At 46.2% G+C, this 18,407-nt stretch overlaps 2 protein-coding genes across 2 annotated transcripts in view; one reads left to right on the forward strand and one right to left on the reverse strand.

The window, feature by feature from the left end:
- Nucleotides 1-211: 211 nt before the first annotated feature.
- Nucleotides 212-13,167, forward strand: BRI3 (brain protein I3). Its single transcript, XM_074158694.1, has 3 exons — nucleotides 212-445; nucleotides 2,135-2,249; nucleotides 12,780-13,167. Exons 1-3 carry the CDS (start codon nucleotides 280-282, stop codon nucleotides 12,910-12,912), a joined length of 414 nt encoding a protein of 137 aa, XP_074014795.1. The 5' UTR covers nucleotides 212-279; the 3' UTR covers nucleotides 12,913-13,167.
- A 1,078-nt stretch (nucleotides 13,168-14,245) lies between these two features.
- BAIAP2L1 (BAR/IMD domain containing adaptor protein 2 like 1) overlaps nucleotides 14,246-18,407 on the reverse strand; it is a 34,107-nt gene continuing 29,945 nt past the window's right edge. Inside the window, exons 11-14 of the mRNA XM_074158328.1 lie at nucleotides 18,159-18,236; nucleotides 17,646-17,811; nucleotides 15,536-15,576; nucleotides 14,246-15,018 (exon numbers count right to left, since the gene is read on the reverse strand). Of these exons, the coding sequence (XP_074014429.1) occupies nucleotides 14,943-15,018; nucleotides 15,536-15,576; nucleotides 17,646-17,811; nucleotides 18,159-18,236 (361 nt within the window). The 3' untranslated portion in view covers nucleotides 14,246-14,942. The remainder of the gene's footprint in view (nucleotides 15,019-15,535; nucleotides 15,577-17,645; nucleotides 17,812-18,158; nucleotides 18,237-18,407) is intronic.

The following is an 18,407-nucleotide window of genomic DNA, read 5'->3' on the forward strand; positions in this document are numbered from 1 at the left end:
ACGGCGGGTGCGCGGCCCCTTTAAGGCCGGGCGCTCCCTGCGGGCCGCCGCGCGCCGCTGGGGGGCGGTGTCACGTGGGCCGCAGTCTTGTGACCGGCCGCGAGCGCGGCGCGGGGCGTTCGGGGAGGGGCCGCCCGCGCGCCAGGGGCCGTTCCCCCCCCCCCCCCCCCCCCCCCGGCTCAGTGCGCGAGGCGGCGGGCGGGGCGGGGCCGGGCCGGGCCGGGCGCTGAGGCGAGGGCGCCGCTTCCTGCTGGCCCCGCTCGGCGCCGCCGGCCCAGCATGGACAACAAGCCGCTGCTGCAGGAGCGGCCCCCCGCCTACAGCCCCGCCGCCCAGGGCGCGGGCTACGACTACGGGCAGAGCAACTACGGCGCCATCCCCGCCCCGCAGCCCGGCTTCCAACCGCCCCCGCCCTACCCCTACCCGGGCGCCGCGGCTGCCGCAGGTGGGTCTGAGGCGGCGGGGGCGGGCTGGCCGCCCGCTCGGGGGTGGGCGAGGGACGCCCGGCCTGCGGAGGAGAGCTTGCGGCCCTCCCCCTCGCTGGGACGGGGGGCGGCCGTGGAGAACCTGAGGTGACCGACCGGAGGGGGGTGGCCGTGGAGAGCCACCCTATGGAGAGAGGCTGAGCCCCCCGGTGACCGGAGGCCGTGGAGAGGCTCGGCCCCGGTGACCGGAGAGGGGGGGCGGCGGCCGAGGGCCGTGGCCTGCGCCGCAGAGCGGCCGCCCGGCGGCAGCAGCAGGGAGAGCGGGGAGCCTGGACCCTCCTGCCCGGGTCCTCCCGGCCCGGAGCGGGCAGTGGGACCGCCGCGGTCTCCAGCGCGGGGAGGGGCCGTGCGGGGGATCCCGGTGTTTGGAAGCGCCTCCTCCCCGGGGGCCTCCCAGGTGTAACGTGTTCGTGCTTCGCCCTCCCCGAAGCAGCGGCTGACTTGGCACGCGTTCCTCGCGTGTGCGGGGTTTCCGCCTCAAAACAATGGCGAGGAGGCCCAGCTGCGCCAGCGGTAACGCAGCCCCCAGACCCGCGCTGCTCTCTGCGCGCGCTTGGCTGGGCTCTGGTTAATGTTCGTTTTTTCTGGCACACTTCAGTAGTGTTGGAGAGACTCAAGCAGGTGAGTAGGTACAGTACTTCTGTTAACTGAAGTAATACCAACCTCCGTCACAGAAAGAAGTGGTCTCTCGGGAAGGACTCCGTAGAGTTAAGGGAACGTTTCAAAAGTTATAAGAAAAAAGCTGCATGCAGCAGGCGGACCCCCAGTCATCAAGCATTGGGTTGAATCTTCGGGCTGTAGATTGATTTCTTGCTAATAACTTGGAGCTTATTTTCCTACAATACAAATATAACTGATTATTTTCACTTTAATTTTAAGTAGTGAGGTTGGTGGACTTTACAGATGCATAACTTGGTTAAAGAAAATCTGAGACCTGTGCCCTGGGAGAGAGGCTCAAAATGGATTGTACTTGGGCAAATGTACCTAGACTGTATGACTATACTGCATACATCTCACCATCCCTTTAAAAGGCTTCTTTTTTTTTTTTTTATATTTTTAGTGTTAATGCAGTAGTTAAGGGCTTATGTTTTCTAATTGCAGCTGTTAAAATGGCACTCACTAGCTAACAACATGGGTTTTCTGAAAGGTCAGGACTTTTTTCTGTGCAATGCATCCTGCTTCCTTTCCACTTGCATCCTATCACTCCTACCTCTCTCTCCGGTTATAGACTTAATATATGGAAGTTAAGTTGGAAACCAGAGGAATATTTATTCTGTTTCAACTAGTTTGTCCATTGGAGTAGGACATACCTGATACATAATGTCCAGAAGTGAAAGCTGTGATCATTGTTTGTTTAAACCGTTTTTCCCTAGTGCTCAAACAGCGTTAAAATGAATTCTCAAAGTTAATTATTAGCTCAGTGTCCTTTTTAGATGGTTAAATTGTGCTAGATACTTGGGTTTATGAAGTGGCTTTGCTTTGAGTAGTGTTCCAACTCTGATTTTGATAGAGCTTCTTAAACTGCTCAATCAAGACTCCATTTCTATTTATTTTTTTTCCACGTTGTGTTTCTATACTTTTAAATTATCATTGTTCTTTCTGCCTTATGTGTGGTGATTGAAGGTTTTTTTTCTTTTTCCTATTTTTAGGGTATGCTGTTCCTCCACCAACATCACAGCCAGCCTATTCGAGCACGTACACCATTATCCAACAGCCTGCTACCACCACTTCTGTAGTAGTAGTTGGTGGCTGTCCTGCTTGCAGGTAAAATGGCCCTCTAGATGAGAAATAAACTTAAGTCTTGGGTTTTATTTTTTAAATTACAGGTATCTGTATAGTTCTTGGTTTTCAATATTTTCTGTGTGTGTGTATTAGAATTTAAATAATTGAAAAAGCTCTAAAATTTAGCAGTGGAGTCCTTTAATTTATGCAGTGTGAGCTTGCCCTGATGGGCTCATATTTCTAGTGAAAAGGCAGTTCAGTCACAGATATAAAGGGTCAGTTCTTGGGGGAGAGGATGACAGGAAGTCCTTCCTGATGTGTTTATGCCCAGTGATAATGAGTAGCATGATTTTATTGTGAAACTTTCTGAAATCTTTGACCATAGTCACTTCTGGTTATCTGGCAGTCCCGTGGGAGGGCTTCCGCTGCAGTGGTGTGTGTCCCCGTTCCCAACACCCAGACCACGCAAAACCAGGCAGGGTGATTACCAGTATTGGTTGAAAACCATCAGTATCTTGAGGCTTTAAAAGATCTCTTACCTTAGAAGTCCTCTTACTGCAGAAAAATGGGCAGATTAATAGATTTGATTCAAAGTGTTAATCTGATGAAGTGGTGAAAACCAGAAAAAAGTGGTCAGCTGTTGGAGTTGCAACAAAAGAACAACTTCCCCCTGGGAGATCAACAGCTACAAAAAAAGGGAAGGAGGCACTCCCTTTCCACGTTAGTGCTATCAGTCAGCTGTGGTCCCTTTGCACTTCTCTGTTCCTCTCGTCCCAGGACATTAACTACTGGGTGAGGGCAGGCAGATTGCTGCTGGTGCAGTTCAGGCACTGCTGCACCTGTCCAGCTCTGACTCAAGTGCAGCATCGTGCCCTTTCTGGTAAAATGTATGGGAGTTACCCTTGTGGCATCTTGTGAGGAGGCTCTTGTTCATCCCTTTCAAAAAAGGTAGGAAACAGATGTGCTGGAATAGCAGAAATGACACCAGGTTTCACTGTGGTCAGTGAGATTGTAGTGGCAGAGGCTGTCCCCAAATGCATCTTGGTTTTGTCAGAATTGGTGTTTACCTGAGAGTCAGTACCTGCCTTCAAAGGTGGATTCAAACAAGAAGTATCTTGTGGTGCTATGTAAAACCAGGTGCCTGCTGAAATGCCACTGGTTCAGGCTGAAAAACCTGTACCAGCTAGAGCTATTGATCTCCAAGTTGTGTGTTTTGAACAGTGAGGAAGAGTAACCACTGAGCTGATCAGAGGATGTGGTAGATCCTGCCACCTGAGTAATTACATTAAAATGCTTATGCTTTAGCTCAACGAGAAGACAGGAAAGATGTTACGCGTTGCTTGGCAAAAAGCAGGCAGTGTGTTTATACAGACCTTCTGGCCCCAAACCCAACAAATCTCAAAATGTTTTACTATGGAAATGGTCTTTGTGATAACTTCAAGGTTGGTAGGCTCTTGCTGCTATTCTTGGGATTATTTTTTTTTCCTTTTTTGCTGGAAGGTATCCTGGGATGTTCTAGGAGACACCTTTGAAACAATCATTTGCAAGTATAATATCTAACTTTAGCCAAATTTGGGAAAATGAGCTATCTTTTGTGAGGTGTTTTTAAATGACCTCACTTGAATAGTTTTCTTAAGCAAGTCATCAGACTTGCTCTGCTGGAGGGTACCCACTGCTCTGTATGTTGTGGGCTCTTTCCTAAAGCAAAATACCCTTCACAAAAACCTCGTTTACTCTTGGATCCTCAGGTTTTGGTTTAGACTGGGTGGGGAAGTTGTGAGGAGAACTATGACACATTGATTACTATGAGGCATAATAGTGCACTGCTTAAACTCTAGGGCTCTTCTTGGCACTTCTGAAATGCTCATGCTCTGGATCGGGGAATCCCAAGGACGAGTAGCTGTATTAGGAACAGTGTCCCATAGCCATGTTTGCAGCTTCAATATGTGTTTTCCTAATTGTCTTTAGAAGAAGAGTCAAAGTGTCAGCGTAGGAGGGAAAAATCTAAGATCGCTTGTCTTTTGACTAGTTAAGGAATTGATAGTCTGGTACTTGGAGAGAAAGGGCAGAGGAGCTGGATGGGAAGCACAGTATTAGAAATATTCACAGGAACCTGAAGGGTCAGGGTTCACGTGCTGGAAGGTCACGCTGGCAGCTTCTCTTAGGGAAAGAGCTCATAATCCTCTTTGACTTCTCAAGACCTTAAACATAGTTCTAGCTTACTTCCTTGGCCTGGAAACCTATTTTATGAAGAATGCAACATGCAGCTACACTCTGAATACACCAGTGAACAGAAAAGTTGTTGAAAGGGCACTGATAAACATAAAAAGCTATTAATGGTGCATAGAAAAACTTTGTTATTAAACTGCTGAGTCAGTTGTCCTGCCACTCTTCTGATGTGATGCTGTGCATGATCATTAGGGAAGTCCATCAGCTTTGGATGATGAGGAAAAAGCCTGGTTTGTGGCTGTGGAATAATGTAACGGATAGCATAGGCTAAAGGCCATCGAGAGGATTTCTACCATCAGAAATACAAACCAGTTTTTTGCACTGTGGAATGTATCAGTGTTGCTAATTGAAATCAAAAGTATTTCCAGCTTAAAATATGTGGTGTTGAGGAGAAATGTGCACTGCTGGGCTGTTACTTGGGTAGGAGTCTATTTTACTGCAGTCACAAGTGATCTTGGGGTTAATAAGTTAGCTACAGTACAGTTGATCTTCAGGCTTGATTTATGGTATGGAGTAATAAAAAGTACAAAGTGTGTCCAGCAGTAACAGCCTCTCTACAAGTAGGTGATATGCCCCTGCTCCCCAGGTAACTGCATTTATTTTTTTCTTCTGTCTCTGAAGCATTGCTGTGTCTGAGGGATGACTCTGCTGTCTTGCCAGCTGTGCCTCTTGCTTAGGGTTATTCATTAGTCAGATCATCCTCATTCATCATTGGTCAGTGTTGCTTTCTAATTACAGACTTCAGTATTAATCTGTGTTCCATCCTTCCTTGCATTATTAAAATGTCTTGGGTGGTTGTAGTCCTGTTGTCTTAGTGGGAGTTCTTCTCCCAACCCCGATGTACAGAGAATTAAACTGAGTTGCAGAATATGGTCAGCTTCATTGCTTGTAGTTGATGTCTAAGGATCAGCCAAGTCCTGCTTCTAAACTATTTTATGTTCCCAAGTACAGATTGAGCCATTACAGCCACTAACTTTAGAAATCCAGCCATGTAATTATCATCTTAGCTTGGAGAATGCAGTGTGGCTGCTTCTCTTGTGGTCACTTTCATTTTCTCTGTCTTGTGTTGTTGGGTAGAACAAACTGCAAAGGAATGTTTGCTCTCCTGTTACTTAACAGAAGAAAGATCCTTTTAAAAATTGTGAAAACATTCTCTTGATGTGATGTTTGCAAAAGCTGGTTCTTTCAAAACCTGGGACCTGGGCCCTGATTTGCCTGAGTCCTGCTGGGTTTTTATTTTCCTGTTGAACAAGCGTTCAGTTGTAGGGAAAGGACACAACGCTGCTGCGTTGTGGCAGCTTTCTCTTCTGACAATTACGAAAGATCTGCTCCAGAAGTACTGTAGTGGGCCCCAAATTACAACACCACTGAGGCTTCTTCCAGGATTGGAGGATGGGACAAGCTTGATTAAAGCTGTTCTCCCTGCCATAGTGTTTGGTGTTTTGTTTTGGTTGGGTTTTTTACTTGACAAAGCAGTAAGCTCTCGGGTTTTGATGGAAATTTTGTTTTCTTCAGTTAAGTGCGTATCTCCTGAGAGAACAGATTCTGGGGAGAATGGCACTTAGGTGATAAAGTCTTTCAACATTTCAGTCTTCTGTTTTTTCTTTGATTCTTTCCATCACAAATGCTGTATGCACTTTGATAGAAGGCTGTTCAGGATACAGGCTTTCTATAGTCATTCTCAACAACTATATTTAAACCTTATGTAAATATTCTTAATAGAATTTCATAATATGGACTGGTTAAATATACAAGTAATTAAAAAAACCCCAAACCCTAACTATTTAGAGAGCAGGTCTGATACCGTGAGGAAACCAGTGGAGGTTCAGTTTCTGACAGCAGGCTGATGTGCTAGACGGCTTCACTCACAAGATTCAAAAGGACAACTTTGAGATACTGTTTGAAGAGTGCTCTTGAAGAGGAATAGCTGTAATAGTGCAGCAGCTCCTGGCACTGGTTTTTGTCACAGAGGTGATCAGGCTGTGCTGGGAGTCAGTGCAGCTCCCTTGTATTGCAGTTTGTAGCTTTGTATAACCATATGCTGTTCAGGCAGAGCGGGGCGTTCGTCCTGCTGTGCTTAATTCGGCGGCTGGAGCAGTCAGGGCATGAAATTCAGCAGTGACTTAGGCACGTGATGGCAAAGAAGAAAGCCTGGATACAGCAGGCTTGAGCAGGCGCCATGAAGCTGCTGTTTGGAATCGCTGGCCAGGGTGGCTGTAACTTCTCCCCCAGCCCTCCCCAGCCCATAAGTGGGGGGGCTCCGGCTGCTTAGCAGGATGCCTGCTCCCAGGAGAGAGGAGGCGGTGAGCCTCTTAACAGGGTCCCAGGGGAGAGCAGCACAGCTCCTGCGGGTCCTGAGGATTTTTGTTCTGCTGCTCCGAACTGATTTGTGGACAATAATCAAAACACATTTTTCTAACAAATGAGACTTTATGCATTTAACAAGATACAACAGGAATGTATTCCCTAATGGGACTGTATAAAAATGATAATCTGGTCCCTAACACCCAGTTTGTCATTGGGCCTGAGTTGATAGATTTTTCTTTTTTTTTTTATTGGTGTCACCATTTGTCTGGGTGTCTGTATTCTGGTAATTAGGATTTCTTTGGAGCAATGAGTAGATTTGGGTGAGAGGAGGAAGCTGGTTTTGTTTGCTGGTAACCAGAGGTGATGCCAATTTGGTGTGTATGCAGACAAGTGAGGAAAAACCACTCTGGGTCTCAGTCTAGTTCATCATGGATAGGTGTCCACCATCTACAGAGAATTTTAGCTGGCATGCTTGGCCTCATTTGTGAGGCTGGGCTGTTGGTGTGAAGCCATGGAGCTTGTGTCTTAATGAGTGTGTTCTCAGAACTGGAATTAAAGCAGTGGTGCTACTGCATTAGAGAAGGCTGGTGATTTGTAGGCATTTCAAGAAAGGCAACAGCTAGATAAAGGCTGTACCCTTGCCAGAATGTTTCTGGCTCTGCAGCCTGCCCTCCATGTAGGAACTGGGGCTTAAAGCATAAGGAAGTTCAGATAAATCTGCAAATACTGTGGTGTCTCTTCCTTGAAGGTGACTTTTACGGATTGCATTTACATGTATGTACAGCTTGTGTTGAGGAGGACAAGCCAGTGGCTACGGATAGATTGAGGCTCCTTTCCGTGAATATGGATCAACAACTATTCGATATGCCTCCAGGCTGAGGCTGGAGGAGCTGGCACCTCTCCTCATGGGAATGAACACTCTGGACATGGCATGCCTACTTAGTTGTATATGTAATTGTCAACTCTGCTGCTGCTTGCAGGTGAAATTTAAGCGTGCTTAGCTGCTGTTGTTGCATTAGGCAGGACAGACGGAGAGAAAAGCTATGTTTGTTTTAACCTTCAAAATGAAAGATTTGGTGTGCAGGTTCCAAAGTCCATGCTTGTCACTAGGCTGGTGCTTCCACTGAAATCTAAAGACTCCACCAGCCTCGGTGGCAGGAGAGATGGGATACTGATGTGAAAATCCCACCTACCGAACAGTGAGGGGGGAGCTGTGTAGATACAGCTGGAGACATCCTTAAGTGAAGTGCAGTTTCTTTTCGGGTCTTGCAGAGCTTGTCATACAACCAAACTGTCTCTGATTACCTGGGATGATCCTTCAACTTTATTTGTAAGGGATGGAAAATGGTGATAAGAACACATTTAAATACTGTGATGTAGTGTTAAGTCTAAAAACGCACGTGTCAAATTGTACTGATGCTGTGTTTGCAGATCTCACTGTTGGCCCTCTGGTTCTGTGCGTTTGACTTAAGCTATTATTTTTTTAAGACTTATTTTCAAGAAGGGGGTTGTCTGAAAAGTAATTTTGCTCTAAATGCTTGGCAGTGTGAATAATTGACCTTACTTTATAGAGTTGGCAGCTGCAGTTACAGCTTAAATCCAAGACGCTGCTTGCAGTATAAATAAACCTTTCAGCTTTATTTTTAGATTGGGAGTGGTGCAGTTTTAATCAGCTTTTATGTGGTTTATATTGGAGAACAAAATTTATGTTTGGTTACATTAGTGAATCTACAGTTTGAACACGGAGTCTCTAATTACTCTGCAGCTCAGGTAAGATATACAAGCACAAAAACTCAAATATTAATTCTTCGTTATAAAAAGGTCGGGGTTTTTTTTTTGTACTAAATTTAGTAACTGGCTAAGCAGCGATTGGATAAGTGTTCATCTAAAATTAGGTGGTGACACAAACCAAGAGAAGCCAAGAAGTGCTGTTGTAGTTCATGCTGTAGTAGTGATGGCAGTGCTATAGATGTGACAGGAGCTGGCTCTGGAACACACATATGTCCTGGTGGTGGTCGTGCAGGTACGGCCCAGGAGAGCTTTTCCTGCAGCAGAGCTGGTCTTCCCCCGTCCCTGACCCAGCAGCGCTTCCTGCACGGGCTCTGCCTCGCCGGTCCTTTCCCTGCGGCTGGTGTTCGATATGGATGGCCATCTGTGGGGTTTATTTTTTCCTTTTTTTTTTTTTTTTTTTTTTAAATAGCATTTTGCATTTCCACAAAACACTTCCTGAGTAACTCTGTTTAGGGGGAAGGGAGTTTAAAATAAATTCTATTTTAAGTGTCAGGGACATCTGCTGACCAGTAGACTTGGGCCTTGCAAGCTGATTAGGAGGTTTGATTGTAATGGGTTAGACAGCCGTCATCTACAGTTGGGTTTGCAGCTACTTGGGGCTGGCCAGAAGTACCCTTAATGTTTAATTAGTGTGTTTATTCTTTAAGGTCAGATCAAAATTAGGCTGCTTATATTCCTAACTAAACACTGGCTACTTGTCACAAAGGTGGACTTCAGGGCAGGAACTGAATCTGGAATTATTAAGAGACAAGGAGAAGATTTAAAAGCACTAACAAAGCAAGACCTGGATGCCTGCAGGAAGGGAACGCTCAGTCTGGGTGAATGAAAAAGATGGCGTTAGTGTAAGGCGGTTCCAGTGTCCAGATACGCCCGAGGCAAAAAAATTGTGCTAAAGCTTTGCTGTTAGCCTTAAGCCACGGTACATAACCACCCCCATACACCATATGCTCAGGTAGGACAGCTAGTTGGAAATCTCTGGAAGCAAGGCTTAACAGGAGGCTCTTCAACTCTGCTTTCAAAGTCAGTCTAATAAAAGCACCTCTGCTAGGGTTAGTGTGCTCTGAACTCCACCTAGCAAGATTTCAGTGTTTCCTGGCACAGGCCAATGGTGTAACAACTGTTTTGGGATTAGGACTTGAAAGTTGGGTAGCAAGGGTAAGTTGATGGGAGCTACATTTCCTTTACTGTTTTTCTTTCCTTTTGACTCTCTCTCATTAATCCACTTTTTTTTTTTCCAAATGAGGACCAAAGTCCTACATACAGTCATCTGGATGAAGCATTAATAATCCAGAGTCCATGGAAAAAGTTTACTTCATGATGTGCCCCTGTATGACATTTGCCTTTTTTCTACTAGTGACAGTGACTTCTGTTCTGCTCGTAATTTTTCAGTAACTCCTCTGGTATCCCTGTCCCCGGCAGTGCTCTCCCTGCTGCCTGTTCTCCCCACCGGTGTTGCACTTTGGGGAGGGCTCTGCTGAGAGGGAAGCAAAGCCGGCACCGCTCTCACTGTTTGCTGGGCTGCAGTCCTTTGTAGCAGAACACTAGACACAGACTTAAAAAGAGATATTAACCACCTAGTGCCTGTCGCTTCTCTGGGTGCTGTTTGCTGAGGTGGTGCCGGGCGAGTGTAGTGAGTCTGACTAATGGGCGCGTTTCTGCGTTGCAGAGCAGGGCCTGGCTCCCCCCCGTCTGCTGGCACACCGTGCAGTTTGTCAGCACTCGCACGGCAGAGGCACTGCACGCCTGGGGGGGGGCGGTACGTGGTGCCTTTCTGTCCCTCACAGACCCACTGGGCATGCTTGTCAGCGAGCCGGCAGAAGGGTGAAGGCTGCTTGACGGCACACACAACTGTTATCATTCCCAGCAGAAACACTTGCACTATCAGCTGGACAGGTCGGCCTTGCCAAACCCGACCTACAGAAGAGAGCTCTGGTAAACTCCATCACAAAGACGTCAGTAGTGCTATTTCCCAGAAGCTTGCTCGTGCTGCTGCCCAGTGTGTCTTAGGCGATGGTCAGCGTTAACGCTTGTAGTAGAAATACCAGAAATCAAAGTGGGATTCTGTGTGTGAAGTCAGCAATTCATGGCAAGAGTCGGTACTTTGAATGAAATGCAAGACCTGGTAGTAGGAGGGACCAGCTGTCTGGTGTGGCAGCATCGTCGGTGGAGACTCTCTTATCCTTTTGGAGAAGATTTAAAGAAATCTATTTATTAAGAAAAAAGTTCCACTGTTACCTTACGCTTGATTCCTTAAACATCGCTTTTGCTTCAGTTGGAGAATAAGGTACTACTGATACCACAGCTACTGGACGAAGTACTTGGTAAATGTTGGGGATTTTAGTACTTCAGCTATGGTGACATGCCAGAACCATTGTCCTTTAGAACCTGTGCTGTGTCAGTGAGCTGAATACGGTGATTCCATCTGGGAGAAAGGTCGGTTTATGAATTTGGGCAGTATCATGGATACTTTTAAAGTTTTATTTTAAGCAAGTGCTGATATCTGGATTTGTGATTTGGTAAAGGAGAATGGAGAGAGAGGGGTGAAACTTTTTCCATGTTTGAGGAATGTTCCTGAAGAGCTTTAGAGCCATGGGGGAAAAAAGGTGGTACCTACAGCACTGAAACTAATCCTACAAAACGTGTTCCAGCTCTGGGAAAAATGGTGGGAGTCTGTCATAAAGGCAGAACGCTCCTGCAGAGCTGGTCTCTCAGTGTTCTTCTCTGTCTGGACACAGGGGTGTCAGTGTTGAAGGGTAATCTTGGGTTGTTGTGGCAAAACAAAGTGGCTGCCCTGGGAGGTGGAGCTGTGGTAGCACGGTGCTGAACTTAGAAGGGGCAGAGGGGTGCTCTCATGCGGAGTTGGTAGGAGGAGCCACAAGGAACAGCACCGGCTACAAAAGCCTGGGCTTTAGGACACCTGTGTGCCGAGACAAGAATCTGCACAGCCATTTGAGCATTAGAATACATCTTTTAACTTCCTGCCTTTAAGGAGTGTTATTCGAGGCTATGAAACTATAAAGCTACTGCTGGGATCAGCTGCACCCTGACAAACCTTCATACCAAATAGAAAGTCCATGTCTGTCACGAGCTCTGTCAACAGAAACAGTCAGTTCATCAAAAGGAGGGGACTGATGTTGAAAGCTTAAGCTGAACATGAAGCTGTGTAAGCAGCAGAACACCAACAAGACTTTGAAAAGCCTTTGACTTCTTATGGCGGTTGAGGGGAAGGAGAATGATTAAACTTCACAACCAGTTGTGATGTTTTAGCCTACTGCAGGAAGGAACCACTCTCTGAGTCTGCATCTGCCTTCCTTCGTTCCGTTTACGTGTACAGTTGGTCTGTGACTGCTCTGGAGGGAAACAACAGCGTGTTGGCCTTGGCACCCGCTCGTAGCGCCTGTGTCAAGGTCACTCGGCTCTGTTTCTGTAGACTTGCACTGTACCAGGGACTCTCAGAGGATGCATCTTGTTCAAGTGTTTTGCTAAACTCTGTAAAGTTTTGACTATTTAGTACAGCTGCTCACATTTCTAGGCTGCTTTTCACTTTGATGAGAGTAAACTTCAGTGTTGCTAAGGTTTAGTTCTAGAAAATTTTATCCTCACCTGTAGAGAAACACTTGACCCCAAGAAGGGCTAAGCAAGGAATGAAGTTTGATACTTGCTTTAGTCTCCATCCCGAATGTGAGGTCCCTCATTCCCATGCAGTTAGTGGGCGAGGTTGGAGCCAGGGTGCAAGAATACAGGAGAAGGCTGCAGGGACCGGAGGGCTGCAGGGGCTCAGGCTCTCATGTGGAGCTTTCTGCTGGGAGAGTGCTGTCACTCGTCCCCCGAGGCGGGGGCACAGGCGCCACACTGTGTGTTCTGTACTCACATCACCAGTGTGTGGAGCTGATTCACCAGCTCAGAGGTGCGGTGGCTGTTTGTTCCAGGTACAGTCCCAGAGTGCAGGGACAGAGCAACTGTTGCTGCCTGGAACTAAGCAGCACGTTTGAATGAAACCTTTCAGACTCCTTAGCTAGTCTGATCACCTGCAGATTTCCTGGTTTTCTTTATGTGGTGTAATTGAAAACCTTCTGCTGCAGGCTTTGAGAATAACAGCTTTTAAAGGGGAACCCCCCCTCACACACACTCTGAGCCTTACCTTGCTCCATATAACGGTGTGGATTTAGTGACTGCCAGATGAGTGGTAACTTTGGGGCAGACTTGGTGGGTGTCCTTGACTGTGTGTGTTTTCCATTTTTGCAGGGTTGGCGTGTTGGAGGACACCTTCACCTGTCTCGGTGTTCTGTGTGCCATTGTATTCTTTCCAATTGGGATTCTCTTCTGTCTTGCACTGAGGCAGAGAAGATGCCCTAATTGTGGGGCAGCTTTTGGCTAAGGGAGTGACCATGGACGTGCTTCTGGAAGCTACAACTGTTAGCGTACTCTTTCTAATGTAAATGTCATGTACAATCATTTTATTTGCTTCAGACCTGTTTTGTAAAGTGTGAAGAAATTTAGCCTCTTGCATGTAATTTAAACTTAAATCTTTTATGAGCATGTGCATTGCAAAACATGAAAACCCGACTTGTTTTCCATGTTTAGTGGCACCTGTTGACAACTAAATAAAACTGCTTTTCCTTTTGCAATCCTCAACTTGTGGCTGGATTATTAAGTGTGTGACTAATGTGGCTGATAACGTGCAGTCTGGCAGTTGAGGTAGTAATCTGGCTACAAGGAGGGATAAATATGTGCCACAATCCTTACGATAGAGCCATGGTTTAGGGCTGTTGTTTAAGCACATCAGATGCTTCTGAGGAAAGGGTGCAAGCGCTGTGTGTGCCACCAGTATGCTCATGGACCCTCAGTCTTCTGTGAGAGGAAGAGCCCTATTTTAATTAGGGAAGGTTTTGCTCACAGGGACACAAGTGACCTCCAAGGGCAGCGGTGTCCCAGCAGCTTCCTGCCCCTGAGGAACCGGTGTTAGTTCCCAGAGAGCAGTAGCCTCTGCCTGGGGTGGGACAGGGGAAGAGGGGCTGTGGCACTACCATCTCTGAGCTGCCCGGAGTAAAGATAGTTTTGCATCTGAGATTATTTAATTCTGATACTGAGTAATTGAAAGCTTAGACAGTCTAGACTGACTTGCCTCTAACGTGCTTTAGGACACGGGCTCGGGTGTAGGTTCCACCTCTGAAAAGCTGGGATAGCGGATACTTACAGGGTTCCATAGCAAAAGTGTCCTCAGCCTTGAACTTGAAAGGCGGTAGAATGAGTGGACTCTACCTCTGCAGCCATCCATCACATGCTCATGTACTATTTTCTGATATTAAGTAGCTGAAAGGCATTTCACATGACTTGAATTCACTGTTTATAGCAGTAGAAGCAGGCACAACCAAATGAGTATGTAATCACTGGCGGTGGTCACACTACAGCGTTCCTATGGCAGGTGGGAAATGGCACCTGAGCTGTGCAGGGACAGAGCGCCCACCCCTGACAGAGAGGGAATATTCTAAACCCTGGAGGTGAGGCTTACACTGGGAGAGTCCTCCGGAGAAGCCAGCGGTACAGCCCTGCTCCTGACTGGCATGAAAAGCCGGGTATCACTGCACGCAGACACTGCTGTCCCAGCATTTATGCCATTGTGGGCTCCTTAGCCAAAAATTGTCAAACTTCATGTGGTGTTCTTGTGGGGGAAGGCTGCAGCAATGCAGTAACTTCAAAGGCAGCTTTTTGTGTTAGCATGGGAGAAAAAAATCATGGCACTGTTTTATTATGACGTTTTATAAGACTAAAGCTTGACAGTGTGTTTTAAAGAAAAAAATATAATTGAAGAATGTGTTAAGAGTAGAACATGAGACTTAAAAAAGGTTTATGTTAACACTTGAAAATTTGTATCTGAATGTTAAGCAAAGCATTGCAATTGTCTATTCTTAAAGGATAAATATTTATTTATAACCTAGGGTGTCTGTCTTAAACAAAATAATGTATAATCACTTTATACAAGCAATTCTCTATTCTGGAATAAGGCGGTTGTTACATTATTCTGTTTGGAAAAAAAAATACCATCTTTTTTCTTATTTGGTAAGTGGCATAGGCAGGCTTGTATTCTAGAACTTACCATTGGGGTTTCCAAAGGCTCAGAGCTGTGAGCTAGCAGTTACACTGGGTCACTACAGGATCCAAACTAGCGCCAGGATTCTCACAATTGCTACTACAGAAAAAGGCATACTGTAAAATCAAAGTGCTCAAACGTTAGCCCGAAGCAATTAACTCATTAGAAAGTTTAAGTTTTTAAAAAAATCAGGATCCATTCGGGTATGATTCTATTGTACAGTAATTAAATACATGTTTAGACCAAGTTGAGCGAGTAACTGTCATTACTGCAGATGGTGTTTATGAGGAGGAAGCACAGGTGTGTGGAGCGTGTATTCATCGAATAATTGGTGCTGATCTGTCATTGGTTACTGTTGGCCTGAGCTTCACAGTTGCAAAAGGATTTTCTCCACTGCAAAGAAAAGCACAGAGTTACTGGGTGACTTGCTGCAGGTCATGCAGTTTCCTCATCCAAGTTGTCTGAACACAAGCTTATGGTTTTAGACTAAAAGAGTCTGTGCAATTCTTAGTTTAACGGGAATTTTTAAAGTGAGCTTACATTTGAAGACTCACTTTGCAGTGATCCAAAATCTGGGAAGTTAATGCCCAGTTAGATCTGGATAGTTCTTTAAACAGCTCCCAGTCTTAAAGATTTTTGTTTTTTACCCTCAAAGACATAGTTTAAGTCCTGCTCACGCTCCTGGGGGAACACTGACTGTTCTGGGAAGGCCTACGTGGTGTGTTTTACTTGATGCCACTCTTGAGAAAAGCGCAACCAATTCTAGCCATAATGTGTTACCAGTGCCTAGGAGGAGTCACAGAGTAATTAAGGAGAAACATCCTTATTTCCCCTCACAATCACTACAGTAATATAAGCCACTATAAAAATCAACACAACTAAATTAGTGTAAAAGCTTTAAAAAATATACCTTAGAAAAGGTGGTTTTATAATGCCATTCACCTCAGGTTTCTGTAAAAGAAAAAGAAGATACTGACATAGATTGACACAAACCTGCTACAGGGGTCTCGGTCCTGCCGGGGAAGGGAGACCCTGGCGTTTAAGCAGGATAAAATATTTAGCCATTTAGAATAATTATTGTCAAGTTCAGTTGACCTGTGGAGAAGTAGTTGTGGAGGGGAGAAGTAGCTCAGAACATCAAAATGAGAAAGTTAAAATCCAGCGTTAGCATTATCTGGTGCTTTTGTGGTGTCCATCCCCCTGGTTTAAGATCAGTGATGGCCTGAGGTCAAGCTGGGCAGTTACAGGGTACAACAGGAAATGAAGTGTCCCGGCAACAGCCATCAGCCAAAGGGAAAGGACAGCACAAAGCCCACACCCTTCTGGTTCTACAGCATCATTTCTAAACTGCTTGTTGTCACAGCAAAATGCCCAGAGTGGGCTGGGAGCAGCGCTCACAGAGCAGTCAGTGCATCCTCCTACAGCCGCACAGTCCCAGGTGTCACAGGGCAGCAGCCGGCACATTTAACTATTCAGTGCCTGAAGCGAGGGCAGATTTCTGGTCTGGAGTTATTTTATACAAGCTTCTGTATTCAGCTGTTGTTGATTTACAAAATACAAGTTCAGGTATCACCTGTGACTGGTGAGTAGCGGTGGGGAGTGAAAGAAGGAAGAAAGAGTTGCTGTACACCATCTACATTGTTTGTAGGGAGCCATACAACAGGAGGAACAGTTGTGCGTGGCTGTTGCTGGTGTTTCATTGGCATGAGACCGCCCTGTCTAAGTGTAGGCTCTGAACAGACTGGTTTGTGTAGCCCCAGTTTGCCCCACTCTGCTGAGGGGGTGTCTCAGCCTGTCCAGCTGAGCTGACCCAAAAGGTGGCTGTGCCACCGTCACGGTTCTCTGCCTGACCTTGTGTGGGAACAGGTAAGAAGAATCATGGGGTCACAGGAAAAAGGGAGCTGCTGTGAGTTACCGGGCACCTCGACAACAGTGGTCATTATTTTATACTCCCGAATTCCTAATTTATTTATTTTTTTATCTTGCTTTCCCTGTGGAAATCTAGAATCCCCAGAAAGATGTATTTGTTTCCCACTCCTCAGAGGCGAGAAGTTTCCGTTCTGGCTGTTCCGATTACAGTTCTGTCCTAGTCTGTCAGCTCGACGCTCTGCTGTTCCTCCTGCTTTTGCAGCTCAACAAGAATCTTCCTCCACAAGCCTTACGTTTATTCCTAAACCCCTGAACTAATGCCGGGGAACAAACAAAACAGTGTAAGGCAAGTAAAGAGCACGCTGCAGTGACAGGGAGCTGATGGAGCAGACGCAGTGCTCTAAAGCTCTGTGTCAGAGGGCAGCGCGGGGGCTGTCCTGCTCGCCCGGCAGCTCCCGCAGCCGACGCGTCTTTTACCTGGGAACATCATTGCACTGGAAGGACTACTTGAGCCCGTGGGTGCCAACAGCCAGCACGGAGTAAGTGACCCAGTGTCTCAGGCTGGCATTACAGAACGGTTAAGGCTCGCTACTTTGTTGGCCAAAATGAAACCCACAAACGTGTCAAAATACAGATGCTTGGCTTCATAATCATTTTACAAGTTGCCAGCTATTTCATTTAAAAGTGGCTGAACACTCACATTTAGATCTTATTTCTTGTTATTCCTGTCCCTCAGCGACATCCACAAACCCAACACTAACTTCCATGGGGTTGTGCAAAGCATTCCTGACAGAGTTTCTGCTGCTTTCAATCCCTGTCCCACTACGGCTCTAAAGTCACTGAAGATGCTGGATCTGAGCTACTTTCTGTGCGAATTCCACGTTTCACAGATTCCAGTCCTGCAAAGTTTGCCACGCAGAGTAACTCCCCTCCTACCCTGCGTTACATACCTGACCAGTTCTCCCTTCCTGATACCACAGATGGATGAAATGCCAAAGCCCAGGCTGCCCTAAAGGCAGCTGCATCAAGGTAGAACATCCTAAGGTAGAACGTTCTAAGGTGGAACGTTCCAGGGCCTCGGTTAGGAGCTCAGTGAAGCAGGGGGAGAGAAGCAGGGCAGAACGTTTGGGTTCGTGGTATCGGTTACTCACCGGGCCTGTGTTTTCTGGTCTGTCGGTTGGTGTTTTAACAGCAGCACCTTTGGAAGGCTCCATTCTTTTATCTGTTTGTACAGACCCCAGATAGTCGGGCGGTGGGAGGACAACATCACCCTTTTCCACAAGATTTACAGAACTAACACTTCGGATCGGTGCAGGGCTGCAAGACAGAACCCAGAAATAACAATTCCAGTTCTTGTAATACATCTCTCTCACTTATCTTTAGCTCCAGGAAAGCACAAAAGAGCACGAGCTGAAAGTTAATAAAGGCCTACAATTAATTGAAGTCAGTGGGACTCTAAATGGTAAAGTTGGGGTGAAGTTAGTCCCTGGGTCATTGTGCAACCCTTAGATGATGTTAACGTAACCACGGGGCCACACTGCAGACTGTTAGAAAGTATTTACTGTATGTGTTATACTGAATAACAACATGAGCACAAAAATAACATTTTTAATAAATGTTAGAGAATGTTTGGGCATTTCTGCAAGTCCCACCCAAAATGTTACCTTGGCACTGGGACAAAGGCCTTTTCTTCTGCTGGTTCTTCTAGTGGTCTGGTGTACGACGATGGAAACCATCCTTTTCTGTAATGGGAAAGGTTTTTCAATTTATAGTCTATAGAACTGGAGAGATCTTTCAAAAGACAGCAGAGGACAAACCAGTAGACTCAGTGAACTGAGATTTAACTTTGAGAGACCCCATTTCTGATGATACCAAATTAGTGTTCAGAATGTCCCTACAGAAAGGGCCATGAT

The sequence above is a fragment of the Numenius arquata genome, chromosome 14 (genome assembly GCF_964106895.1).
Source record: "Numenius arquata chromosome 14, bNumArq3.hap1.1, whole genome shotgun sequence".
Classification (NCBI taxonomy): Eukaryota; Metazoa; Chordata; class Aves; order Charadriiformes; family Scolopacidae; genus Numenius; species Numenius arquata.

Bases quoted from the DNA above. Each gene is read 5' to 3' on its own strand.
- BRI3 (XM_074158694.1), top strand. From the start codon at position 280: ATGGACAACAAGCCGCTGCTGCAGGAGCGGCCCCCCGCCTACAGCCCC. The intron at 446-2,134 runs GTGGGTCTGAGG...TCCTATTTTTAG, and splicing joins GGGCGCCGCGGCTGCCGCAG to GGTATGCTGTTCCTCCACCA. The intron at 2,250-12,779 runs GTAAAATGGCCC...CCATTTTTGCAG, and splicing joins GGTGGCTGTCCTGCTTGCAG to GGTTGGCGTGTTGGAGGACA.